This window comes from Phyllostomus hastatus, unplaced genomic scaffold, assembly GCF_019186645.2.
Source record: "Phyllostomus hastatus isolate PE091 unplaced genomic scaffold, TTU_PhHast_1.1 phas_contig_80, whole genome shotgun sequence".
NCBI classification, from domain to species: Eukaryota; Metazoa; Chordata; class Mammalia; order Chiroptera; family Phyllostomidae; genus Phyllostomus; species Phyllostomus hastatus.
This window is the reverse complement of record NW_025333960.1, coordinates 38,185,171-38,212,860: the sequence shown is the minus strand read 5'-3', so window position 1 is coordinate 38,212,860 and position 27,690 is coordinate 38,185,171. Positions and strand designations below refer to the sequence as shown.

The window sequence follows — 27,690 nt, the reverse complement described above, 5'->3', positions numbered from 1 at the left end:
TGGGAGGACACAAAGGTCCTGAGGCCCCAGGTCTGTTTGGATGTATCTGTGAACCTTCTGGAAAGAAGTGACAAGAAGTGACTCCTGTTTAGCAGCTCCATCTTTTGTTCCTCTTGTTCGGGGGGGGCAGTTTGTCCTTCTTGGCTTTTTGTATCCAGTGGTCTTCCCCTGTGACTACTGTGGACAGGCCCCTCCCCTGCTGCCGTCTCAGCTCGAGGGGCTCGTGACCCCTAGGCTCCCTCTCGCCTCCTGGAAGGCCAGCGCTGTCCATGGTTGGTCTGCAGCCTGCAGGGACAAGATTCCTCTGGGGGAAAATAGCTCTCGTTTTTCTATTAGATCATTGCTTCCGTCTGTCTGTCTGACACACTCTCCAGGTGTGCACATCTACCATCCATGGTGAAGGGTGCTTCTGCCTCTCCCATCTTATTTTGCAATTGTCTCTGCCATGACAACAGAATCCATGAAACAGTGGTCTGGTGTGTGCATGCTGTTAGCAAAAACATGTCTTAAATTCTTAAAAGGAACTCCGTGAAAACCCAGAGGTGCCTGGGCAGTTTGGGAGCAGAAGCGGGAAGGCAGCTTGCTCCTCCCTTGGAAGGGGCCCTTGGTGGGGCTCCTTTAAGCAACAGGGCTCATGGTTCCACCAGGACCCGTGTCAGCAGAGGCCAGAGTGCCCTCGGGAGAACCCTCTGCCCCCTTCACCCCGTGCGGTCTCTACACCCGGTGCCTGAGTCTGTTCCCTCCTTGTCTCACTTCTCTGCCCCTTCCCCGTACACATCACCGTTTGCTTCTAGGCTTGTTCCAAAATGTTCTACCCTCCAGGAGCCGGCTTCCTCCAGCCTCATCTTGCAGACTTTGGGACCAAGAGATATCGTAAATAATCGTCCCCATATTTCAACATGCACCTGGAAAATTTCTAGAACTCTTCATGGACTTCTATGCTTTCTGCCCCAGAATTTCAGCTGGGTTCTCTCTCGGCCTTTGTTGTTGTCGTCGTCGTTGTTGTTTTTTAAGTACTTTAGAAAGTCTAATTTTAGAGTCTTGGTTGTTTTTGAATGTTCATTCAAATATTGTCTCTTGCCTTTGTGGTGCCTCAGCTACACAAGCCAGTTTTGTCCTGTAGAGGCATTTAGTGGTGCACATTTCATTTCTCAGATTAGCTAATGATGCGGACCCCGGCTCATGGGGTCCGAGTCATTATGGATGAAATGAGACATTCACATGGACTACCAAATCCGGTGGAGGAAAAGGGACGGCATGGCTTTTCTCTCAAGGGGAGCAAAAGCCTTGGCCCTCGCTCCAATGAGCTTTTATTGTCTTACTGGGCACATTACAAGAAGGTCCTCATTAACTATGCACAGGCTCACTTTAGGTGGTTACCTTTTACAGAAAACAAAGGAACCAATGCTGCTAATCACATCACAGAAGAGGGATATTTGCAAGTGAAAAGGCAAAAGTAGTTGAACCAGTTACACTCATCCTTGGAAGGTTTAGCATGGTTTTTATGAAGTTGCTTTGCAGTGAATGTCCTCAATTCAGGGTGAGGGAGTTTTAGCAAAAAGCAAGACTCATAGCGTCCTAGGCACATTGCAGGCCAGATTCCCCACGGGAGAACCTATCCGTGGGTGTGGGTCCTGTGCATCTCCCAGTGGGAGCTGGGCCCACACCGCACAGAGCGGCCTCCCACAAGCTAAACATCTCAAGTCAGGAATTTGCTTCAGGTACCAGGCCAGCAGAAGGCCCTTTACCGGTGGCATCTCTGTGAGCTGTGAGGGTGGCTCTCTTGCTCTTCAGTCCCTGGTTGGCACACACTGGTCTGTGAACATTTGGAGACAGAGGGTGAGTCTCTATATCTAGGTTTATTAGTAGGCTGGACAACTCACCTGGTAAAACTAAGTCCTGTCTTTCTTTACCTTGCTCTTCCAACTCCATGAGAGACTGAGGGGCCTTAGGAAGCAGGCTGAAACCTGGCTCAGGCACTGCCCAGTCTACCCCCCACCCCTGGGAGAGGAAAGCCATGAAAATGTGCAGGCTGACGAGTTGGGAGAGGCTGGACTTCCATTGCAGAACCCCCTCTGGGCAGTGCCACAGACATTAATCAAATCTGCAGGCTCTGAAGGGTGACTCATACCAACCAAACCTGCAAGGGACTAATTATAAACCAAGGCCTGAATGCTGACTTATCTGGGACGGCTGGTCCCAGGCACTGGCTCAGGCCACTGGCTCTTCCCTGGTGGGCGGTGTCCTCAGAAGGCCCAAAGGGTCCTTTGGTGCACACTGGGTTCAAACAAGATGCCCTCAGGCAGCCCAGTGAGTGCCCTGTTTCCACGCTGCAGACTCTTGGACCTTAGGAAGTGAGTTTCCATTGAAAATCAGGCCCCTGCAAACCAAAATGTCTCTGGTTTGATTCCCAGTCAGGGCACATGCCTGGGTTGAGGCCAGGTCCCCAGTAGGGGGCACATGAGAGGCAATCACACAGGGATGTTTCTCTCCCTCTCTCCCACCCTACCCCTCTGTCTAAAAATAAACAAATAAAATCTTGGGGAAAAAAAAAAGAAAGAAGCCAGAGCCCCACCCTCTCTCTCGGGCAGTCTTGGGAACACCCAGGAAGGCACTTTTACTTTCCCACTCCCCTCTGTCACCAGATCTTCCGCCTGTGCGATGCTATGACTGAGGACACATTCTAGTTACTGACAATTCTGTGGGCGCTAGAGTGAGTTTTCAGCTGGGTCTTGCCGGGACGTTTTGGGAAGGCCTGTCAGCTCCTTGGTAATTTCTAGAAGACACGTGACCTTAACCTTGCCCGCCCTGCTTACTTGTGAGCTCGCCGAGGGAAGCTTTCCAGGTGGCCAATTCCACTAGCCTCACTGTGCTTTTCCGACATTTTCTGATCTTATCACCAACTCCTGGGACTCTGGGTGTCTGGTTTGAGGCTTGCAGTCCCCTTTGCATAGAGTGCAAAGGGGAGTGCACCCCCAGCCTCCCCCAGGTAAGGAGGAGGACGGCCTTGCTGTCTACCAATCCAGGCCTCGAGTTCTCACACCCCGGCTCACAGGGCACATCCTGCCAAGTGTTTCACATTCAGCGTCTAAAAATGATCTGCATCAGAGGAGGGAACAGTGGGCATGCAATTCAAGTAGAGGACAACTGGCAGGCCTCTCTGTGCAACTCTCAATGTTTTGCAAGGTTTTCTGGGCAACGGGTGCGTCCTTGGGATGTTTCTGTGGGCCCCTCAGAAGCTGAGAGAGTGTATTCTTAGAGTACGCTCCAGGGACGGAGGATTTGGATTGGACCACCAGGTGCATCCTAAGCACAGCTAACATTCTTCTCCTCTCTCTTAGATTGCCATTGAAGATGTTGGCAACAAAAGAAAATACGACTTTCCTCTTAACCGCTGGCTGGCCTTGGATGAAGATGATGGCAAAATCCAAAGGAATATCTTAGTGGGTGGAGCTGAGACCACAGGTAGAACCAGAGGAAGAGGAGGCCCCTTTGGCTAGTAGTTCACCTTCTGACTGAGGCTCGGTGTTCTCATCTGTGGGCCTGGAGGCCTGCGATCAAGTGGGAGCCAGCTGTGTCTCCAGGCAATGCCCCCCACCCCCCTGTTCTTGAAGGTGTTCCATCTCTCTGCGCTGCAGCCTGGGGCTCTGCTGATGCCAGAGGAGATGGGGAGATGCCTCTGGACAGACGCTAACTGCCCAGGGCAGAAGGAGTCATCCATGGGGTGAAGCCAGAACTCCTGACACATGTGGGCATTTATGAGGACATTGTTTTACTCTTCACTCCTAATACTGGGTGCTTACTCTATGCCCATGCTCTGCTAGGCACCTGACCCACTTCGTCTCCTTCAGTCCTCACAATGGCCCTGTAATATAGGAACTGTTGCTGTTCCCACGGCACAGATGAGGAAACTGAGGTACACAGAAGTTAAAAGACCTGTCCAAGGTCTCAAGCTGGTAACTGACAGATCCAGGATTCAGTCTGCCTCCTACATTTCTACACTGTGTGAATTCCATGAAAAATCTGCCAGCATGGAGGTTTATGGAAGTTCCAGAAAGTTGATGATAATGAGCGCACGTCTGAGAGTGCGCTGTGCTGCAGAACCGCCCACGGCTCCCACGGCACAGAGAGAATGCCCGGGCCCTGGGGAGGAGTACACAGACTGTTCCCCAGTTTGGCTCCAGCTCACCGCATCTGCGGGATCTTTCAGCACCTTCCCCCACCACTTTCAAACCCCCTCCACCTCCCTCCACCTCCCTGCACACCTTTCCCTCTTTCCTGGGCCTGCACCCCTTCCACACCCGCCCGCCTCATTCACAGGCCTTCTCTCTCTCTTCCCTTATCTGCTTGCTTATTGCTTCTCTCTATCTTTGGAACCTGCCTTCTTCTCAGCCTGTAATGCCATTTCTCTTCTCTGTGTCCCCCAAATTCCTGCTTCCAGCCACTTCCTCGGAACCCTCCCTTCCTCCTCTAGACAGGACAGGTCCTCCCTTTGGTTGTCGCAGACATTTCGAGCAGGTCCTGATTGCTTTAGTTCGGGACACCCAGAGCTCCTCTGCTCCAGCACTGGGGCGCCTTGGCCTAGCCTGGCCTTTGTAAGGTGTGGCTCGTGTCGTTTGGAACTGGTGTTAGCAAATTACATACTTTACACCATATACTAGAATGGATTTCACTTAACCCCTTTAACCATGACACCTCTGGTTGCCTCGAGTGGTAGAGGAAGGGCAGGAAGGGCAGTCAGATGCCGGGAACGGCTGGTAACCCTGGCCACCCTGAGCACGTGTGGTGTGAGAACACCATCCGCCTGTGTGCTTTGGAGAATAAAGCTGGACACCCACTGTTTTAGGGAAGAGGCCACTCCTTTTTATCCTTGCATTCTCCCCATGCCTGGCTTAAAAGAAGCACTCAGTAAGTGCTTGCTGAACAAAGGAAGGTGTAAATGTCTGAATGAATAATGCAACTAGGTGGTCGCATGTGCTAGCTCCTAAAGAAGTTTGGGAAGTTTATTTCTCTGGGATTCAAGAGAGAGGGGGCTGGGGTGGGGTCAGGAGTAAGCAGGGAGAATTACTAAGGACCAATGAGTCATTGCCTTAGACTCCAGGGCAGAAGGAACGAACAGGGCCAGACCTCGGCCCAGTCTCCTCTCCGGCTGTCTGTTTTCAGTGTGCTCTCTTACTCGCTCCCACTCGGAGTCTCGTCTTCCCTTGCTGGCGCCTCCCCGGGACTCCCTGACCTCACACTTATCCCAACTGACCAAAAGCCCAGCTGATCTCTCCCTCCCTCCGCCTTCCCTCCTCCCTGCACACCAGCCAGTGAAGGAGGACATCAGTGCCCTCCATTAAAAGCTGTCTTTCAAAGTTACGAGCAAAAGAGCAAACTAAATGAATCAGATAACCCTGACTATAAATCTCTATTAATGGGGTTGACTATTACAATTAAATTAGACATAACAGAATTCATCCGGCAGCTATTAATAATCTGCACATGATAATTTAGAAACTATTCTTAGCTAGCCCAAGTTCCTCCTTCTCCTTGTTAGTTTCCTGTGATCAGGGCTGGCAGCTTCCCATAATAACACCTGCTGTTTATTCCTAGACACAGGTACACTGACACATAAATTCTGAAGAAGATAAAGGGAGGTTGAGAGGGGCACTGGGTGTCGTCTGGGAGACTGGGACAAAGGGACTGAGGGCATATGGGAGAGGGAGACCTAGGGAGGTGGTGGCCAGGTAGGGCAAAGTGAGCACGATATTGTAATCCGCTGGCACTGAACCCTCTCCTTCCCTCTCTCGTTTCCATGCCAGCTATCTCATACATTGTCACCGTCTTCACTGGGGATATCCCGGGGGCTGGGACCAAGTCCAAAATCTACCTGGTCATGTACGGTGCCCGAGGGAATAAGAACAGTGGGAAAATCTTCCTGGAGGGTGGCGCATTCGACCGCGACCGCGCAGACATCTTCCACATCGAGCTGGCCGTCCTCCTCAGCCCCCTGAGCCGGGTCTCCATCGGGCACGGCAACGTTGGCTCCAACAGAGGCTGGTACTGTGAGAAGGTGAGGCGCGCTCCTGGGACGACCCTTCCCTGAGTCCACCCCTCTCTTCTTTAATTTGCAAACACAAGCTCTAACCTGCTTCCTGCTTCCTTTGGACCAGTACAGAGCACACGGGCGATCCCTTTCATTGGGCATTTGGGATGGTAACATGTCCCTCCATCTTGTCTTGCTGATGGTCGGGAATGGGGGCTGTTCTGCGCATGCAGCCGAGGGCCAGACGCAGGGCGGGGGGTCCAGAGGTGCTCAGTCGGTGGGTATAGACGATTCTGATTCCTGGTGTGATGCTTTGCTTCAGTTTATAAATCTCTCAATCGACAGGTATTTTTTAACAATTCTTTTCTTAAAAAAGATTTTATTCCTTTATTTTTAGAGAGAGGGGAAAGGAGGGAGAAAGAGAAGGAGAGAAACATGGATGTGTGAGAGACACATCGATCGGTTGCCTCTCTCACGCCCCCAACTGGAGACCTGGCCCACCACCCAGACAGGTGCCCCGACTGGGAATCACACCGGTGGTCACCAGTTTGCAGGCCAGCACTCAATCTACTAAGCCACACCAGCTAGGGCTCAACAAGTATTTTTAAATGTATATTTGTATTGTGAGATACTTAAGCTTTAAAGAATGTGCCTAACAAAAGGTATAGAGAATTAGAAAAAAAAAACAAAAGTCAATTCTGTCTACTGCCAACTTAAGAAACAGAGTGTTTCTAATGCTCTTGAAACTCCCTGGCACCCTTCCCCAATCATAATAATGCTCTCTCTCCCCCCAAAGCATTATGATTTGTCTAAGTGTGTATCAATGGAAGATTTTGTAGTGTTCCAGGAGCTTTCCTTTAAACATCTGTAATGCGAGTGGCCTGGGCTAGAGAGACTGGGACACAGGCTGAGATGGAGAGGGTGGAAGAGAGAAGGTTGCACGAGGCTCATGTCCAGAAAAGGGCAGTCAGTTTTTGTGTTCAATTCCAGATATTAATTACCTTTCACGTGATTGATCTTTTTTTTTTACATGACAAAGAAAGGGTTGATTTAGTACCTAGGTAATGTGGTTCAGATTGACACCTTATGATGTACCTAAAGAAATAGGGTGTTTGAAGGTGTCAGTGTGTATAGAGGCAAAGATCTGAGATTTGGGCTGGCAAACTGGAGGTTGGGTGACACCTACTTGGGAAGGCTTCTTGGAGGAAGTATTTCTTGATCTAAAATTTCATGACAGGCAATGGGAAGAGCGCGCTGTTCCTTGAGGGTCCTAATGCAGATGACCCTTAGCACGGGGCTGAGGAGGCTGCCGGGCATGGCCAGGGGGTCCCATCCAGGGGACCTGCTGCCAGAGACTCGTGGTCTGCCCCCCCAGGTGGTGATCCTGTGCCCTTTCACCGGCATCCAGCAGACCTTCCCTTGCAGCAACTGGCTGGATGAGAAGAAGATGGACGGGCTGATCGAGAGGCAGCTCTACGAGATGGTGTCTCTCAGGAAGAAGAGGCTAAAAAGTAGGTGGAGGGGGCCTAGAACCTGCTGGCCTCCCAGGCAGGGCCAGGAAAGGCCAAGATGTCAGACCACTGGGCAAGAGCTTCAAAGGGGCCCACTTCTGCTTCTTAATTCTCTGGAAAGGAAGAGAGCTTAGATCTCCAAGATCTAGGTCACACACCTGGCACCAAGGCTGATACTCCAGTCCCCTAAGTTGAATAAGCTGCCATGATGGGCTAGATGTTCCACTGAATGGCTGAAGACAGTGCATCCTGAATGCACCAGACATAGGGTGGGTGGGGTCAACTCTTCTCGAGTGTAAAACACACTAATATGCCTTCTCCATTAAAAGGAACATGAGGCACCCTCTTTCGAATAGCAGGGAATCCTTGGCTTCCTAACACTGGCACTTGTTCTCATGGGTTTCTGAGAGCGGGACCCACCTGTGCTGCAGTCCTGATCACCTTTGATTTGCTCCTCTTCCTCACTGGTACCATGAACATCTCTTTACTTATTAAAGTTTTTGGTGCAACTTGACCTGTCTCTGCAGAAATTGCTTGGTCCCTGTGGGTCTGGACGACTGACTTGAGAAAAGCTGGTACCAACACTCCCATCTACATCCAGATTTATGGGCGGAAGGGGCGGACAGATGAGATTCTCCTGAACCCCAACAACAAGTGGTTAAGACCGGGCATAATCGAGAAGTTTAGGGTAGGACAGAAGTGTGCCAGGGTGGGAGGGAGGAGGGGGGAAGGGGTGGAAGAGGTATTCGTCATGGGACTCCAGGTTTTCGGAGCCAGGGTGGATGAGACTGGAAGATAAGGAGGTACAATGGAGACTTTAGGTCCCTACGAGGAGTGCCAAATTTGATCTACAAGTGTAGTAAATGGGATGCGGTTTAGCTCTGACCCTGCCTGAGTCAGATAGTCCAGAACCATGCCTGGGGGAAGAAGCAAGTGTGGACCGGTCGTGAGCCTCTGGGAGCCTAGCCACCGGGAGAACCACCGCAGCCCAGAGATCCTGAACACAGCGTCAAATTGCCGGATCTGGACTGAATGAGAGAGTGAGGAGCAGCTTTAAGGGAAAGTGCAAATTTCAGAACCTTTCAAAAGAAATTCGGCTTTAAATTTCCAGTATCTATATAACTAGAGCAAGGCTTGTTTTGCCAACAGAAGTGCGGCTCTGACCTTTCAGTAAGAATAATTTGTAATTTGCCACTCGCTTCTCAGAGCACCCCACCGGTGCCTCTATTATACCACTCCGTCCACTGCTCTTTCAGTGTTTGTCTTCCTGGCTAGACTGCAGGCCCCTGGGGAAAGGGCACGGCTGCCGTATTGATCTTTTTGTCTGTTTCCATGCCCAGCAGCGCTCTGGGGCTGTGGGCTCGTGCTAATTTGCAGGGCTGCCATGTGAACTTTGTTACTGGAAGTTTATTGCTTGGAAGATTTTCTTTAGTCTGGATCCCACTGTGGGTCAGTTATTTCTGTTCAACATCACCAGCTCAGGCTGAACCCCAGCTCCGCGTGGCTCTCGCCTTCATGTACCACCTGTCACTAGGGCATGAGAGGAGGCAGGATATGAGGGTGTCCTGAAACCCATCCTCATTGCTCACAAAACAGCCCAAAGTGGGTGCCCCCCGCCAGAGGGTCAGCTATGGAGATAAACACATTTCACTTAGTTATGCCCACTCAAACCTTGTTATTTCTCACCATAGCTTGAGCTCCCGGATCTCGGCAGGTTTTATAAGGTTCGGGCATGGCATGACAGAAGGGATCCTGGCTCTGGATGGCATTTAGAGAAGGTGAGACACATCATCTCGGGGATGGGGAGGGAGTAGAGGGAGGAGCCAGAATGATGAACCTATGTGACAGGTTTCTAATGAACCTGTCACGTAAGTGCTTTTTATCTGTTGGGAGTGAAGATGGGAAAGGCTTACAGTGAGACATGAATCTGGACCCAGGACACAGGGACTTCCTGACGGGGAAGGACTTCTAAAGTAGACTAAGGAGGTGTTCGGGTGTTTAGTCTTGACTTACATTCTCCTCCAGCACCTGGTTGCGAGGCAAATGTGGGTCTCGGGGGGCCGGAAGGATGACTGTTAATCTGTCATTCTACCTTCTACAAGAGTCATCCCTAGGGAATGGCCTTGGCCTTCTGGAGATTAGATAGCAGACCGAGGACCCCAGGGCATGGATGCATATCCTTGGTACACCAACCTACTCACCCCAGGACTTCTTTCCAGATGACCTTGATGAACACTCTGACCAAGGACAAATATAACTTCATCTGCAACCGCTGGCTCGACGCCAATGAGGATGACAATGAGATCGTGAGGGAGATGGCTGCAGAGGGCCCCGCCGTGCGGAGGATAATGGGCAGTAAGTGCTTCCCCGCTCTCCATCCCGGGCCAGGCAGTGGAACGTCTACTTGGTGTGCCAGTGGGGCCTGGCCAATGAGCTGTCTTGTCCACTGTGTGCCATCAGGCTCCCTGTGAATGCCAGGGTGGGCTCAGAGGTCCGGCCTCAAGACCCTCTTGAAGGAGCCATTTCCAAGGCATGATGCCAGAGCCCTATGATGGTGGGTGTGGGGGATGGGGGGGAGATTCAAGGGCCTTTAGGTTGGTTAGGAGGGGATGAGAAGAACCTGCACTGAACAAATTTCTCTAGAGCATCCCTGAAATTAAGAGAAACATCCTCTTCAAATTATCCATGAGATGCTCCCCAGAATGGAAGGCTGGGTCTGGTAGCCATGCTTGGCAGCTCCTGATGGCTCCTCTGTTTCCAGTTAAGGCTAGTAGCATAGGGACGGAAGTTTTAACCTGGAGTCCCGTGCCCACATTCAGAGGGGTAACGGGAGATCATTTTACCTCTAGGCTATAGTAGCAGAGTGTTGGTAAACACACAGCACGTGTCCGGTCCTTTTCCTTGGCAGGCATTGCTGAGCGATCACAGATTCTCTGCCACTGAGTCTGAAATGAGCCTTACAGCCCTCAAAATAGTCCTCCGAGCAGACATTAGCAGACATTGATCAGAATTGGCACTTAACATAATTCACCTATTTGTTATCCTCGTGGTAGTCCTTAATTTGTTTAGTAGTCAAGTAATATTGCAAACTTATAAGGAGTTAAGAATATAGACAACAATGTCTCTCATAGCTCTAGTAGCCCTTACAAATATTTTTACAGTGTCCCTTCTCAGGCATTTACATATCAGTGGAAGCACTGTATATGCTTATTGAAGTGACTTGAATAGAGTTGAATACATGAAAACATAGAAACCCTGAGTAGCAAATACCTAAAAGAGATCAGCCAGTCTGTTAATCTAATTAGGCAATGTTAGCAGTTAGCTCTATTTTATGGATCTTGTTCATTTTTATTTTTTAGATTTTATTCACTTATTTTTTAGAGAGGGGGAGGAAGAAAGAGAGGGAGAGAAACATCAGTGTATGGTTGCTTCTCACATACCTCTAACTGGGGGCCTGGCCCACAACCCAGTCATGTGCCCTGACTGGGAATCGAACCGGTGACCCTTTGATTCACAGGCTGGCACTCAACCACTGAGCCACACCAGCCAGGGAGGTCTTCTTCGTTTTTAATTAATGCATTTGGCTATAGAATTTTTGTGTTCAAGAGCCCTTAAAATAGCCTGAATCAGATAAGGAAACTGAAGTCCTTATGATGCTTCTTGGTTTGTTGGAGACAGAGTTAGAGAACAAGGTCTCTTGCCCCCACCCCCCGAGTCAGTGACTACACGCTGCCTTTTCACATTCACTAGTTATTTTCTGGGAATCAAAGCACTTCTCTCTGTGATTGGCATGATTTTGCCCCAGACTGGGGTATTATACAGTATGTAGCCCACCAAATCAAAAATATATCTGCTCTTACCTGATCTGACCCCTTTGTGTGCCAGAACTGAGCCCAGAGACACAAACAACTGGGGAGGGAGTCTTGGGCCCTAACTGCTTTCTAAACCCTTCTAACCAGTTCTTGTGACTGTAGCCCCTTGCTCTCCATTGCCAGTTGCCTGATGCTGTCATTCCTGAGCCTTCCTGTGGGATTGATTTTCAGAATTCGCAGCTGACAGCTCTGAGGAATCCTCTCTGGTCTGTTGAGTCAGAGCTCCCCAGACTTCAGCATGCATTATCACCAAAGCGCTTTGTTAAAACCCCGATGGCTGGGCCCCACCGGCAGGGCGTCTGAGTCAGTGGGTCTGGGTGGGACCCAGGAATTGGGCCATCTCACCAACCCCTAGGTGGCGCTGATGCTGCTGGGAGGAGCCGCTGTGCCGAGCGGCAGGAATCATTTTCCTAGCCGTGCTCCAGCTTCCGAAGTTTTGTTGCTGTTGTCTGTGCTTGCCTCTCTCCCCTAGCCTTGTTGCTAAAACCTTTTTTTGTTTGGTTAAAACTTTTTAGAAATCTGTATGTTGTCATTTTAGGAATTTTTTTCTTGAGAGAAATCTGCCATTTCGATTTCAAATGATCAGAATGTTTTCGACTTTTTCTCCCTCTGTACCTTGACCAAAGGATGACTCCGCTGCCCCCATACCCTGTTTCCCTCCTCTCACAGAGGGAGGCAGGGAGACACGGACAGACATGCGTGGGCTCAGTTTCTCCCCGTCTTGCCTGTCCCTCAGGGGCCCCTCGAGGTGGTGCAATCAGTGAGGTCAGCATACTCTGTGCACATGCGCCAGGAGTGATCACGGAGCACTGATGAGTGGGCAAGAGATGGTCGAGTCTGAAAGTCATAGCTTCTTGTTAATCAAGCTGTCGTAATTTTTTAATGAAAATACAGAGTCCCCGGTACTTACCCATTTAAAGCCGCTGTTTCAAGCCTCTTACTGCTGATGGCTAACAATATAATTCTTTTCAATTGTCCTCAGACTTCTTGCCAAGAAGGAGCTGGGGATCTCAGTGGCGGGTGGGCTGGGAGGGACCCAGAGAGAGGATCAGGACTCCTGAGAACTGCCAACCAAATGAACCTTTGAGCTCCTGAATGAAGAGGGCTGGAATTCCCAGGCGAAGGGGTTCTAAATTCCCTCATCAGTTTCCCTTTGGGAATTGCCTAAAATCTCCATGTAAAAAGGCAAAACTGACTCTTCATCAAAAGTAAGACAGAAGTGAGGCTGGTGTTCTCCTTTCCCTTTCGTGTCTCCACGTTTCACTCCAGTTAATGCTACTCATCCCTCTTCCGGTCACTCTTTGCTCTTCTTCTAACAAGTGCTTTTGCTACAGACGCGGTATCTACACAGACCCACATATTTAATGGTGAAATTTCTTTTCAGCTGTCTTTGTATCTCCAAATAAAAATGCATATATTACGGAAAATAATCATTTGTACATTGAGTTAAACTTTCAGATAATTTGTCTCATTACGGACATACTTTATCTTCATTTTCAATGGACTACCCAAGAATAGTGTCCGTTTCTTAAAACTGCAGTTGCCCTGGCAGGTGTGGCTCAGTTGATTGGGTGTTGTCCTACAAAGTGAATGGTCACAAGTTCAATTCCCAGTCAGGGCACATGCCTGGGTTGTGGGTTTGGTCCCCAGTTGGGATGCCTACAAAAGGCAGCCAGTTGATATCTCTCTCTCACGTGGATGTGGATGTTTCTCTCCCTCTCTTTGTCCCTCTCTTCCCCTCTCTCCTCTCATCCCTTTCTCTTTCTTAAAGTAAAGAAAAAAATGTTTTCTGGTGAGGATTAGAAATAAATAAATAAACTACAGCTTTATTGAGGTGTAATGTATGTACAATGCAATTCACCCATTTAAGTGTGCAGTTCAGTGGCTTTTAGTATTTTGGTAGAATCATGCATGTACATGTTTGTATGTGTGTGTGGACACGTGTTTCCAGTTCTCTTGGATATACATCTGTGAGTGGAATTACTGGTTCTGTGGCAGCTTGATTTAACTTTTCGCCCAAGCCCCAAACCTAGGAGCCATCCCTGATTCCTCTCTCTCCCTCAAACACCTATCCAGTCCAGCACCAAGTACTGTTAGTTCTACCTCAAAAAGGCATCTCTAATCTATTGGCATATCTCCATCTTTGCCCTTATCCCTAGTCCTAGGCACTCTCCTCTCTTTTCTGGACCACTGTGATTATTCTGCTAACTGGCCTCTCTGATTCAGTCCTTCTTCCCCTGCAATCAACTTTCCACATGGCAGCCAGATGCTCTTTAAAACATGGATCAGATCAAGTTACTGCCTGGCTTAAATCCTTCTAGTGGCTTCCTGTTGCATTAAATACATACATATATACGTACGTACATACATACATACATACATACATACATAAAATAACAAACCAACGAAGCCCCGCTCCTTACCTCGGCCTGTCACACATGACATGTCTGGCCCCGCCCACCTCTGGGCCTCATCTCGTCCCACGCTCACTCCCTCCACTCTGGCCGCACCGGCCTTTCCTCGGCTCCTGGGACACACGCTGCTCATCCAACACTGGGGCTTCGCGCTTACTAGCACTGTCTTCTCTCGGAGCTTCCTGTGGCTGACTCATCTCACTGCCATTTAAACGTTATAGCTCAAACGTTACTTCCTTGCACCAGGCTTTTCTGCACCTCCGCAGTGCCACTCTGTTGTATGGTCTTTGTTACCGATGTGACTCAGAGATGTCCCTGTTCATAACTTGTTTATGACTTCACTGTCCATCTCTCCTCTCCACTCTCCCACTCTCACATAAGCTCCATAGGACCAGGAGCCTGCCCACCTCACTACTGGATTCTTGCACGTATTATGGTACCTCACGTCTACTAGGCTGCAGTAAACAGATACGGGGCAAACGAGTGAATGAGTGAATGAATGAATGAATACATTTCACTTTCCAACTTATTTTAAGTGAAAAGTGAGGTTGTGATGTGCACAGATGCAGGCCCACCTCCTTCACGGTACGCCCTTCCACATAGGAAGAAACGGCTGCCCGTCCCATCAGCAGCTGCATCTTGTGCCCTTTTGCGCTGCTTGTCGTCCTGGCACGTCCTTAGCACTGGAGCGTTCCCGAGAGGAGGGGAGGCTCAGTTCTGGTTCACAAAGTAAAGTTACCTTTCTTGGGAAGACGAGACACGCATGAATGGAAGAGAAACCAAAGGCAAAGAGGTCTACTTGGTTGAATGGAATCAAATGCCGAAATGTTTGAATTAGATCCGTGATCCCCAAACACTGACATCTCCAGTCCCCTGGGGGAGCTTGTAAACAATGCACCTTTAGGGGTCCCACCAATGGAAACTAAGATTTAGGAGGTTTGGAGTGGGGCTCAAGGACCTGAATTTGCATGTTTCCCAGGGGATTTTGGTGATGGACTAGAATTGGGAACCTCCGATCTGTCCAGGAGAAGGGATTTGCAGATTTGCAGGGACTTGCGTGCTAGGAGAAGGGATTTGGACAGCTGGGGAAGGTGCAAGGTCAGCCCACAGGAGAGCTGGGGGGAGAGGAGGAGGAGGCCAGGCTCAGAGGTCGGGAACGGGGGCTGTCAGCCAGTGCTGTCCCTCTCTCTGCCTGCCAGTGGCCCGGTACCGCGTGACTGTGTGCACAGGGGAGCTCCCAAATGCGGGAACAGATGCCAACGTCTACCTCTGCCTTTATGGCGACGTGGGGGACACGGGAGAGAGGCTGCTGTTCAACTGCAGGAATAACGTCGACATGTTTTTGAAAGGCAATGTAAGTTGCAGCCATGCGCCACTGCCTCACCCCCACCCCCACCCCCACCCCAGCCCGTGCCCACTCCCTGCTTTTCCCCGCTCTGCTGAGCCATCAAAGAGGCTTGCTCTGGGTGAGTGGAATGGGAACTAACCGGCCCGACACCCCCTGGGATCCTAGTTCTGTCCAGCTGTTAGCTGGAGAACCACATGGAGGGGTCTTGGTCCCCTGTCCCTCGCTGAGCTTTGAGAAGGGGGCAGTAGAGCAGGAGGACACTGGGGACGGAGGAATGACACCTGGGTGGGCAGGCCGGGAAGGAAGCCAGGCACCTCGCCCCGGGGGCTGGAGGACACAGGCTGGGGCAGAGCTGTGGCCTCTGTGGGCCAACGTGGGAACTCTGCCTCCTCCGCTAGGCATGACCCCGGGGGCACCTTTTTCATTTCCCTTTTGAAAAAGAAACTAAAGGAAAGGCACCAAATATGGGGTACAAGAATTGGATTTCCCTCCTAGCCTCACTACAAATATACTGGGCTTTCCCCTCTGTTTTCTTAGCCTTCAGATGGATTTCCTGGGGGGCCGTGTGAGGCAACAGGGGCAGGAAGATCTGGGGGCCAACCCAGCCTGGGGCCAGTCATTCCATTGCCCTGAGCCTCAGTTTCCTCGTTTCTAAAATGTGGGGAGGGATGCCTGCCTGGGGCTGGATGCTGGGGGGACGAGGCATGGCAGATGCACTGGCCTGCCAGCAGACCCAGCCCAGTGCACATAGTAGGTGCACAGTAAAGAGTCGTTGCAATAATGAGAGGCTTAAGGCTGCTTGCCAGGGGCTTGCCAGATTTGCAGACTGTTGTCACATAAGCCTTTGTCCCTCCTTCCTCTGCTGCTGTCTTCCTGTCCAGCACAAGGCGGCCGGGAACGTGGGTGGAGGTCTCTCTCCACCCTTTTCTATTCTTTCCCTCTTGTAGCTTCTGACTCCTTCGTGCATCAGTCCCACCGCCCGTGCTCCTCTCCCGGGGCCCCCAGTGTGCTCCTGCAGGTGTGGCGCCTCTCTCTCCTCTACTGCCTCACTGGCAGGCAAAACCTGTGACATTCGCAAGACCACGGGTCCCCCCTCCCCAGTCAGTTCTAAGCATTCCCCTCCTCACAGGGATTGGTATCCTCCTATAGCAGGGAGCCTGAGGAGATTAGGCAAGGAATTAATTCATAATAAATGTTAGTGCCTTCTAATGCCTTAACGCATTCTTCCTCCAGGGGGATCTGCCTTTTAGGGCATCTTAGGGAATGGCACTGTTTATCCAAAAAATTAATTATTGGGAACTCGACCCCTAACAGAACTCCAGTGGGAGAGGCTGGGGCTCCGGCTTGGCTGATGTCTGGGCCCGTGTGTTCCCTTGGAGTTCGGGTGGGTCCCAGGGGAGCCGCTGTCCGACTGGCCTTGCTGTCCTGCCCCTCTGAAGGCCGACGAGTTCACCATTGAGTCTGTCACCATGCGGAAGGTGAGGCGGGTGCGAATCCGCCACGACGGCCTCGGCGGGGGCAGTGGCTGGTTCCTGGAACGGGTGCTGGTGAGAGAGGAGGGGCAGCCCGAGAGCGACAACGTGGAGTACCCGTGTCTCAGGTACGCGAGTCCTGCCTGCTCGCAGGACTTTCCCCTGCCGAGGTCGCGGGCCCTCCTTTTGGGAAGACCCAGCCCCACGGCCAGGGCCAGGGAGCGGGACAGCGGCGTGAGGATGTCGTCGGTGCGAAAAAGAGGGGGCCCTGCTGGTGGGACTGAGCCCCAGCCCCACGCCACAGGTGACAGCACCCCAGGGCCCCTCTGTGGTGCTGCTGTGTGCATTCAAGCTCCAAAATGTCAGCACGTTTTCATGACAGAACATGGCAAGTTCAGAATGGAACTGAGAGCTACCTCAGAGAGTTCGTTGCGTGCTAAATCAAACCTTTGAATCAAAACTGAGTGTTTCTTAATTTGGATAGCCTTCCAACCACACCTCTTCCTTGCTAATATCTTGCAAGATACCCTACTTTGTTTTCATTTCCTTTCCCCAGCTTACTAGTGAGGTCAAGTTTCTTTTCTTTCCTTTTTTTTCTTAAGTATTCGGATTTTTTTCACAGCCAGTTTGGGCTCTCACTAACTTGAAGAGGTTCCTGATAGAGACATTCTAAAAACATGGAGCAATCTTCATGCTCATGTGTGTGTGCGTGTGCTCTCAAGCGGGCCACCCATGCCTGTCTGGGAGGTGTACGCAGTGTGCTTAGTTTGAGACTTAGGGCTGCAGGTCCCTGCAAGTCCCGGATCCAGGCTGAGTCCTGCGTGTGTGGACAAGGTGCTGTGTGTCCAAGCTCACTCACTAGCGCTTGTCCGGGCTTCCGACGGTGGCTGCACTGAGACAGCCCTGCTTGCGGTGGATGGGAGCGGGCCGTCCCCTGGCCTGGCTGCGAACTCATTATTCTTTCTCCACCCACACACACAAATGGGCTCGGGTGGACACTCAGACACACATTTGCTGCAGTTGAATTGCTTACTACTCCATCAGCCCAGGAGAGCAGTTTCCCCTGGGGTCTACTGGGATGATCCCATGCGAAACTTCTGTGTCCATCACAAAAGTCTCTAGAATCTTCAAAGTATAGCCACTGTTAGTTTTACAAGGGACTACATTAAAAAGATTAGCAGTGATGTGGGCAGTTCCAAATAAGTGGAATGAATAGAAAAAGGCTGAGAATAAGGTTTGGGGAGATCAGAGAAGGCTTCCAGGAAGAGGCAGATCTGGACTGGGGCCTGAAAGGAAGACCAGAGTGTGGATGGAAGGCGAGGAGAAGGGAGGGTGGGTCATCCAGGCAGGAAGAGTGGCGTTTGGCATGGGGCTGAAAGGGTTGTTGAGGGGTGTCCTGACCCGTGGAGAAGGAGCGAGAGGAAGAATGGGGTGGGCGAGTTCTGGTCTCTCTTCAAACCAGTCGCTGGCTAGTCTGCCCTCTGCTGGACCTGGGGGCTGACTGGCTGCGATGCTGGATGGAACAGTGTTCATTGTTTTCTTCTCGTCCACTAAAGAAATGTTTATGAAGCACTTGCTATACACTTGCTTCGTAGTTTCATGAAGTTTATTGCCTAAAACAAATTAAACTAAGCTAAGCAACTGAATTAAAGGAAAACCCACAATTTACAAACTGTGGGAAACAGGGTGAAGGAAGCACACGGTGGTAGGGAAGGCCAGTGGGCGCGGCCACACCGAGAAGGTCTGTCTGCAGGAGAGACCTCCAGGCTGACTTCCTCAGGGACAACAAGAAGAGTGACCGGAGGGAGCTTGAGGGTCCTAGACCTCCAGTCAGACCAGAGCAGGTGGGCAAAGGGAAGGGCCCCCAGGTGACGTCAGAGGTGGGCAGACAGCCAGAGGCGGACAGTGCCAGGTAGGATTGCTGGGGATTTTCCGTTTTAGAACTCCCCTGTGGTTTCTGGGAGGAGGGCGGGCTGTCAGGGGTCCATCAAGGAAATGGGGGGACCGGTAGGAGGCTCCGAGGGGTCCGTTATGGTCTGTGTAGTTTTGTGGGGACTGCAGTAACAACGCACCACAAGTTGGGTGGCTCGAAGAACGGACCGGCTGTCTCACGGTTCTGGAAGCCCAGGCACCAGCAGGGCCACGCTCGCTCTGAAGGAGCTCTGAACAGGCTCTGCCCTGGGCCCCTGTCCCAGCTCCGGTAGCCCCAGGCATGCCCTGGCTTGCGGGTGGCCGTGTTTCCCTGCGTCTCTTCTCAGTGTCTCCGCTCTGGGCATATCTGCCTCTCTGTCTTCCCCCTCTTATAAAGACTCCAGTCATTTCAGGCGGGGGCCCAGCCTAAGGACCTCCTTTTAACTTGGTTGCCTCTATAAGGATGTTATTCCCAAATCAGGTCACATTCTGAGGTACTAGGGGTTAAGACTTCAGTGTATTTTTTGGGAGGTGCAGTTCAACCCATAACGTGGCAGCTTGGTGCTCGGTGGGGGCGGTGAAGGTGAGGAAAGGAGCTACGCAGGAGGTGGGTTCTGGAGGTCGAGTTCACAGGACTTGCCAGTGAGAGGGGGCTGGAAATGGGGGACCCAGGTCTAAGCCTTCGGCAAGTGGGGGGATGTTGTGCTCTCTACTGAAAAGGGGAGCCCGGGACAGGAGGGGTTGAGGGGGGCTTGGCCTGGACTCTGGAGGTCTAGCTGGGGTGTGTTGGGTTTCAGATGCCTGTGAGTTGAGTAGGCAGTCAGCCTTGAGAAATAAATTCAGGAAACGAGAGATGAGAGATGAAATGGATGAGACCCTTTTGCAAGACAGTGGGTAAAGGGAACGGTGAGGACTCAGCCCTGAGACAGGTTTCACGAAGAGGAGGGGGAACCTGGAGAGGGGGCGAGGACGAACTTGTGGTGTCCACACTGCTGTGTACATGGCAGTGGGGGCGCATAGAGTCCCACTTTGAAGGGAGCCAGGTCTGCTGAAGGCGATGCCGATGATGCTGACTGCTGGGGAGAACAGGCTCTGGGGCCCCCAAAGCCCTCAGAGCTCTCCCGCCCCCAGTTGCTGCATGTGTATTTTAGAAAACGGACTCTCCTATCCTGCGGAGGCATGTGGTGATGGCATTTGCTGACTCAGGACCCCAGAGGGTGTGGAAGAGCCTGGAGGTAGAGCCTGAGCTCACCCGTTGCTTCTTTCTCACCTGAGCGGTTATTGTAACTGCCTGGGAGAGGGGGACAGCCCAGCCAGTTTGTCAGAATCGCCCTGCCGGCCTCAGGGAGGGGTGCGTGTTTAAGCTGTGGCAGGGGTGTGGTGCGTGTGTATTTGCGTGTGCAGACATGTACCTACTTGTACATTGTGCTAGCCCAGGGAAAGCCATGAAACCACCAGCAGCCTGGCTTATCCATTTAGCAACATCTCTGAAACTGGGCTGAAGCATTTGAAGCTGAAAGAAAAGGTTATATTTGGAAATATCTATTAATACCCCTCAAGCATTTAGGTGGAAACTGAAATGACAGGTCATGGATTCCTTTCACTGCTGGAGACGGCCTGGGGATGAGTAGGTGGTGGAGAGCGTGGAGAGAGGTGGGATTCTCCTACAGCCGAGGGCTGGCTCACCTTCCATCCTGCCTGTCCCTGGGCACGTGTGGCCGGGGCTGCTTCACAACCTTCTCCTCTGTAGTCTCCATGTCGTGGGAGACGCCAGAGTGACCTTGGCAGGACAGGCAGAGGGTGAGGCTCCTAATGGGTTGATTTGAGGGGCTCGAGCCAGCGGTCCCCTGCTCCCAAATATCCCTCCCCTCCCCTTGGTGCTGTCATCAAGGCCTGGAATTCCCCAGCTGGACCTTCATGGTTTGGAACAAGAAATGTTTTCTGGTGTTCTAGATTCACAGCACCAAAGCCCATGGGAAGTGTAACAACTTGGTTGCCAGCTAACATTTTAATGCTAGTTAACAACTAGCTGACAGAAAGGTCCATGGGAATGTAAGGTCATGTGCTCAGGGAGGGAAGGAGGGAGGGAGAGAAGAGAGGGAGGAGGCATCCACAGTGCTGCTTGCATTGCCCCTGGGGAGGGGCAGTACCTGGGCAGAGGGGACTGTGGTTTAGGCAGCATGAGCTCCACGTTAAGAGGGCAGAAGAGGAGGCAGTGCCTGGGCTCCATTTGGTCTGGGAATTGCCCACCATCACAGGAGTATAACAGGGGTAGGCTGCAAAGACTAGGTCAAGATTCAAGTACTTTGGTTCCCTCATTGCCCTGGAGCACAACAAGGGTGTCTCTTCTGCTGCTGTCACCCGTATCACAGACCATCTCGAGCACTGGGGCCAAAACAACCTGTGCTCGCATGATTGTCTGACTTCTCAGGTGGGGTCCCTCTGCTCAGTGGGAACGGTGCTTTCCAGGTGAACTCGTCCGGCGTCTTTGCTGGCGGATGGCCAGCCCAGAGCTGGGTCTGTGGCCCCCTGCAACAGACTGATGAGTCCCAGCCATCCAACCCCGGCCCTGCAAGGAGCACCCCAGCTCCTCCCTGTTGGTAAACCTCACTCATTCTTGAGTAGTCAGATCAAAGCACCTTCACCGTGACCCTTTCTTCTTTCTCTAAATGCCTGCCACACTTACTTGATCTAACGTCCATCCTTACCTTGGTCGTCAGTGCCTTGGCCAGCCTATCCTGTCTTCTAAGGGCTGGCCTGTGTCTTACTGCATCTTAGTGCATCTCCTCTGTCTTCTCGCCACCCCAGAGCCCTTAGTGCAGTGCCACGCACAGGTGGGCTCTTAGGGGAAAGGTGGTGGTTCTGGTGATGACGATGTCCCAGGTGTTTATGGCATTTAGGACAAACTCTTTTACTGTGATTGCCAAGGTCCCACATCCAGTGACCTTTCCGCCTCTAGGCTCGTCTGCCAGCCCCTACCCTTTACTCACTGCATTCCATCCATGTTGGTCCTCAATCAACTTGTCCCAGCCTATGCTGTTCCTTCTGGAATGCGCCTCCCCTGCCCCTGGTTAACTCCTTGTCACCTTCCAGTCCTGGCCAAAAGTCACCTCCTCAGGGCAGTCCTCCCTCCCCAGGCTGGGTTGGGGTCCTTCATTCTGAGCTCTAGTGGAGCCATTTTCCTCTGCCTGAATTCAAAGTGCCGGCCTCCCCGGTGAGTATGCACAACTGAGTGACGGTTGGTGGTCCGCCTGCACCGCTCAAAGAGCTAACAGCCCCTTGTCTGCCCACCAGGTGGTTGGACAAAGATAAGGACGATGGGCAGTTGGTCCGCGAGCTGCTGCCCAGTGACAGCAACGCGACACTGAAGAGTAAGTTGTCCTGATGGCCAGGTGCTGGCCGGGCCCTGGGGGAGGCAGGCCCCTTCCCTTGGCTACACAGAAGCAAACCCCAAGAAGGCGCGCGCTCCTCACTTCATCCCACGCGGCAGGGGGCAGCACCGGGGAGGGTGCAGAGGACGAGGCTCTGGGGGAGGATCCGGAAGTCCGCCTGGCTGCACTGTGCACGCAGACTCTCGGTGGCCTCGGGTTCGGGGCCCTGCACGTGTGCGGACCTCTGTTGACTAGAGTAACAAAAGCGGTAACGCTCAAGGTAAAAAGGATTCTCCTTTTCCTAGATGTTTTGTCCTTCCTTGTGCACAGATGGTGCAAACCTTTCTGGATGATAAAATTGAGTGTAGCATCAGCATAGTGTCCCACTTAAGAACAGGGGGCTTTACATCCACATTAGGTCCACATTAGGCCTTCACTCCTGACTGTTTTTGACCAGCTGTTGACATCTTGAGCCAAACACACAAGCTTCTGGGCCTCCTAATCCTCGCTTCTAAAGCCCAGGTCAGAGTACTTAGCAATAACACGATGCATATAATGTACTAGGCACTGTCGGCAAAGGTCGATGCTCCCTGTGCCTCAGGTTCCTCATCCACCAGATGAGCAATTGCTTTAAATCCTTTGTCTCTCACATTGTAGGGTTGCGTGCTTTCCTGTTCCTAGCACGCCCACACTTTGTGGGGCAGGCTGAGCCGGTATTAGAATTCCGATGTAGTAGATGAAGGGACCCCACGGGGATGAAGGGAGCCCTGTCCCAAGTCACAGGGCTGCTTAGAGAGAGCAAGAGCCCACCCCTGCTTGCACACCACCCCCCATGATGTTGCCCACTATCCTGCACTAACCCCCCCTTCCTGTCTCCTGCCTCAACTGCTCAGACTACCGTTACCACATCAGCTTGAAGACGGGGGACATGCCTGGGGCCAGCACGGACTCCACAGTGTACATCAAGCTCTATGGGGACAAATACGACACCATCAAGCAAGACCTTCTCGTCTCTGACAACAACCTGAAAAACTATTTTGAATGTAGCCGGGTGGACGAGTTCACCCTCGAGACCCTGAACATTGGAACTGTAAGTCTCCTTCCCAGGGCCACGTGACATCATCTCCCCCACTCCCTTGCGTGTGTGTATCTGCACATGGGTTTGTAATGGAGAGGGACCTGAGTCGGGGGACCCTCCCCCACCCCGAGCTTGTTCCTTGGTTCTTGCCTCTCTCTCAAGATGAATTCAATGAGAAACAACACGTGTAGTGGAAATGAGATAGCAAGTTCATTTATGAAGCACACACAAGCCCAGGGCTGTAAGCAGGCACCCGGCTGGTCTGAAGGCCCCATGTAATAATCTAAGTGCCCCAACTATTGGGGTTCAGGGGTTGTATACTTTAGTCAACTTCTAGGTACCCTTCTCTCTTCCCTTTCTAAACCTTGGGGATAATGCACAGCTACAAAGGCCTTCTTTCTCAGCTAGTGAAGGCCATTTGTCTTAGTGAAACTGCCACAGAGGCCCCCTTTCCCAGCACAGAGTCTCAAGGACTCCCTTCCTCGGGCGCTATCCCTGCTCGTGATGCCCAGGATGCCTGGCCATCTTGTCAGACTGGGCTCAGAACTATTGAATGAACGGGTGAGATGTCTCCTTCCTCCTCCCTGCCTTACTTTGCTACCTGTGCTACCTAACAGGTTCACACACACAGACACACACCACACACTCATGTACACACAGATGAACTTATTTTGAAGAAAAAAATGCCCCCTTGGGGTTAATGAGGTGCCTTGCTTTCCAGCTGTGACTAGAGCAGCAAAAGATATGTGAACAGAGGCTAAGGTTCCAGAGTCTCTTTGGGGATGGAACGCATATATGCAGTGGCTGTGGACCCCACGTTTCCTTTGCCTCTGTAGCCAGGACCAGCGTGCCCAGGTTCCAGACACTGCAGGGGGGGACACTGGCGTGCAGGGGAGGGAAGAGGAGAAGGAGAACTGCAGACTCGAGTGTGCATCAGTGCTGGGGCCAGGAAGCGTGTTTCTGTGCACACTCCCAGGCCACACCTGAGAGATCCTGCCCTAGAGGAGGGGACCTGAGAGTCTGTCTCCATCAGAACCTCTCAGGACATCAGGACAGCCCTGATGCAAGGTGTCTGAGCGCTTCCTCCGGAGAAGCACAGCTCTAACTCTCTGGACCTGAAGTTGGAAACATTTCTGGAGATGCCTGGGCTGGACTTCATGTTGCTACCTGCCCCTCTCAGGGTGTGGCTTGTGGAAATTCAGACGGTCACAAGCTTCCCATCTGCAACCTCGACTTTCCTGCCCCTCCCCTCTGGGGAACCTCCCCTCTTTCAGCTGCTCCACCAAAATGCACTCTGGGGAAAGATCTCATGTCAGTCATGTATATCCTGAAGGTCATGAGCTCCAATCAAAACTTTTTTTAATCAAATATATTTACACTTTAAACTGAATTAGTAGTTGTAGAGTGACATACTGTTCCTTTTATTTAGGATTTCTGGCAGCAGCCAGAAGATAAATTGGATGTCTGAAGGGAAGGGGAGGGTGTTTGGGCCCTTCTTTGTATTTCTGAAACACCCCCCTCAACAGGCAGTGTGGTCAGGAGGTTGGGAGTGTGGGCTCTGGCCACTCACTGCCTGGGTCTGAGGCCCAAGGCTTCCATGTACCTATCATGTGTAAATCACACCCACGTGCATATAGTAAATCCTCAATAAACAGTAGCTGTTTTTGAGTCCTGCTCCATGTCTGTAACAGTTGCTCCAAGTCAGGTGCTAGGTGTAGAACTGAAAGACAATCCCTGCCCTTAAGGAGCTTCCGGTCATATCAGGTAGAAGACACCTGTCCCTGTCTTTTCTCCTCTAGCAGTCCCTCCCCAGGACTGTCAAAGTCCCAGCACCACAGAAAGGCAATGAAACTCTCCATCTGTGTCCAGTGGCATGCACCCAAAGTCTCTCAGGCTGTGTTTGCAGACATAGTTGGTTGCCTTCTGACAATTCTAGGGGACCCAGCTACATGCACTCTGTTATGGCTCTGTTTCCATTACTGGCTGCACAGAGACACTGAGTGCTCAAAACAGTGAGGTCAGGGCTGACAGGGTTTTGGCACCAGACTCGTAGCTGACATCGCCCCTCCTAACCATCACAGAGAGAATCCGGAGGCTGGAAGGGATCTCAAAGGCTTTCCGATGATTCCATCTGATGTTAGAATTCCCCAGTAAACAACATTTCAAAAAATCATAAAAGCACTTTGAACATTGAGGACCCAAGCGTACATGCAGACGATAACACGATCATCCACATGATTATCTGTATTGCTTGTGGGCAAAGATGTTACAATACAAAATAGCAAAGCAAGTGAATTCCTGAGTATTATTGGAAAGAGAAAAATGTTCCCCAGGTTCAAGGGGGAGAGGAGGAACAGGTCACAGGATGACAGCACCCTGAGAGGCTGTCCACATATTCTGTCACCTATAGGATGGGTGTGTCAAAGAAGAACTGCAGAAATATGTGCACATCAATACCATGGCTGCCAGATGCAGGTGGCTAACTTGTGAATGTTTGTTCTCTCGTGAAACCACCCCATTATTATTAAGTGCATATTAAGTACACTGCCTAATATTACTAAGTACATACCACAGCTTTCAAAGTTCATGCCACACCTATTCCCCCACTTGCTTCTCACAACTTCCCCAGGAGGGGAGCTGAGCTGAAGAAGAGGGAACAGAGGCTCTAGGCAACAGGGGTGGTGCTATAGCCCCCCAGCTGGCTGGTGTGGAGAGGGGCGGGACCCAGTCTCCACCTGCTTAGCCTTCCTCTCCCGAGGAACCGGAGACTGGGTTGAGGAGACCAGTTTGTGAGGGTGTTTGGGGAGGCAAGGAAGGAGGCATGGAGGCTTCTGGGCACCAGCTCCTTGCTCACCCGCAGCCTGAGTTTCCTTTCAGATCAACCGGGTGGTGATCGGGCACAACGGCGCAGGCAGGCGTGCCGGCTGGTTCCTGGGCAGCATGGAGATCCGCGTGCCCCGCCAAGGCAAGAAGTACACCTTTCCCGTCAACCGCTGGCTGGACAAGAACAAGGCTGATGGGCGCCTGCAGGTGGAGCTCTATCCCAGCGAGATCATGGAGATCCAGAAACGTATGGAGGAGGCAGGGGTGGAATAGCAACGTTAGTCTCCCCATGGAGTGGGGGAGTGGGGCGGAGGGGGGCCTGTGGGGCAGCGTATGTCTTGTCTCCAAGGGGAAGGCTGAGGGGAGAAACTGGGAGCTCCCAATAGCCTTGGGCACCGTGTTTCTGGGAGGGAAGGAGGGCTCCTTGTGCAGATGGGGAAACTGAGGACTCAAAGGATGAAACCTTTTGTTCTGGGCTCATGGGCAGCAGGTGATTTTATAAGAAATGTAGGTTCTCAGCCCTGGGTGCAAGAGGACAGGGTCCATGTCTTTCCCTGGGAAGACTGGCTGAGGAGATAAAGCTGTTGACATTCATTTATTCAGTAAATGTACATCACATATTTCTCTGAGCCAGCACTGCCCGAGGCTCTGTGGAGGCAGCCGTGAGAAAAAAAAAAACAGACGAAATTCAGTCCTCGTGGATTTGACATTCCACCAAAGGAGACACATATTGAGTGTATACGACAATGCCGAGTAAGAGCTGTGGAGAAGATGAAGCAGTCCGAGGTGTTAGCAAGGGCACGGGGGTGCAGGGCCTTCAAGGACAGGGTGGTGATGCCTGTGAATGAAGATGCAGTTCAAGGTGATCTGGCCACCCCCTGCACATAGTGCAGGAGCCATAGATTCTGGTAGGGCTCAGAGGAACAAGAGGTTATTAGAGGGTCAGAAAGACAGGGGGACCAACACCTGACACAGAGAATGTCACTTGCCTCACCTCTGCACTTCTCCCTCCACCCTGAAATCAACTAACTGTCCATGGCTTGCTTCCCCAGGAAGCATCTCTGAGAAGGGACCCTAATACAAACTCACCTCTTTCTCTCCCAGAGCCCTTTGTGTCTTTTTATGTCTGTAGGTTGCTTAAGGACTGTGTGCAGAATCAGCTCCTTCCCTTTTTTTATGAACTAGACCTTGATTTCCATCAAAGTAATACAAGTACTAGTTAACAACAGAAAGGTAAAAAGCGATAGTTCCCTTCCTACACCATCCCTCTTCTTCAGAGGTAACAACTTTTAAATGACTTTAGCTTTTTCTTTTGAAATTTATCTCCATATTTTAAAATAATGTGCTCATTAATTTCTTGGTTTTTCAGTCACAGACATTAACTGTTGACTTACTCCTATGGAAGAGGAGGATTTAGTTCTCTTAACCCATGTGTGTGTGCAAGCATGTGAGTGCACACCAACACACTTCTCCTTCCAACCTTCAATAAAATTAAATCGATTTTCAATTTTTACATTATTGTGACTATGCAAATATTATTCGCTGCTGAGTTACCTACTGTGTGATGATTGCATTTCATTTTGTGTGCAACTTTCTGGGTTTTTTTCTGGAGTTAGTGATTGCCTCATTTTTTCCATTTGTATAGTTTTCTATATATACACCTTTATTACTACATACCCATGTACATGCCCACACATCTATAGAAGTGTGATAGGACTGCCATAACAAAATACCACAGACTAGGTGACTTCAACAACAGAAACTTGTCTTCTCATAGTTCTAATCAAGGTGTCAATAGGTTAGGTTTCTTGTGAGGCCTTTCTCTTTAACTTGCAGATGGTGCCTTCTCACTGTGTGTGTAC

The 27,690-nt window shown here is 51.2% G+C and overlaps 1 protein-coding gene across 2 annotated transcripts in view; it reads left to right on the top strand.

Moving 5' to 3' along the window:
- LOXHD1 (lipoxygenase homology PLAT domains 1) overlaps positions 1-27,690 on the top strand; it is a 133,000-nt gene that overhangs the window by 42,981 nt on the left and 62,329 nt on the right. For both annotated transcript variants that reach the window (XM_045849809.1, XM_045849808.1), the window contains exons 7-17: positions 3,342-3,465; positions 5,805-6,055; positions 7,404-7,539; positions 8,067-8,227; positions 9,231-9,317; positions 9,759-9,894; positions 15,025-15,179; positions 16,613-16,773; positions 21,851-21,927; positions 22,821-23,017; positions 25,883-26,075. In XM_045849809.1, coding sequence (XP_045705765.1) covers positions 3,342-3,465; positions 5,805-6,055; positions 7,404-7,539; positions 8,067-8,227; positions 9,231-9,317; positions 9,759-9,894; positions 15,025-15,179; positions 16,613-16,773; positions 21,851-21,927; positions 22,821-23,017; positions 25,883-26,075 — 1,678 coding nt within the window. The remainder of the gene's footprint in view (positions 1-3,341; positions 3,466-5,804; positions 6,056-7,403; positions 7,540-8,066; positions 8,228-9,230; positions 9,318-9,758; positions 9,895-15,024; positions 15,180-16,612; positions 16,774-21,850; positions 21,928-22,820; positions 23,018-25,882; positions 26,076-27,690) is intronic.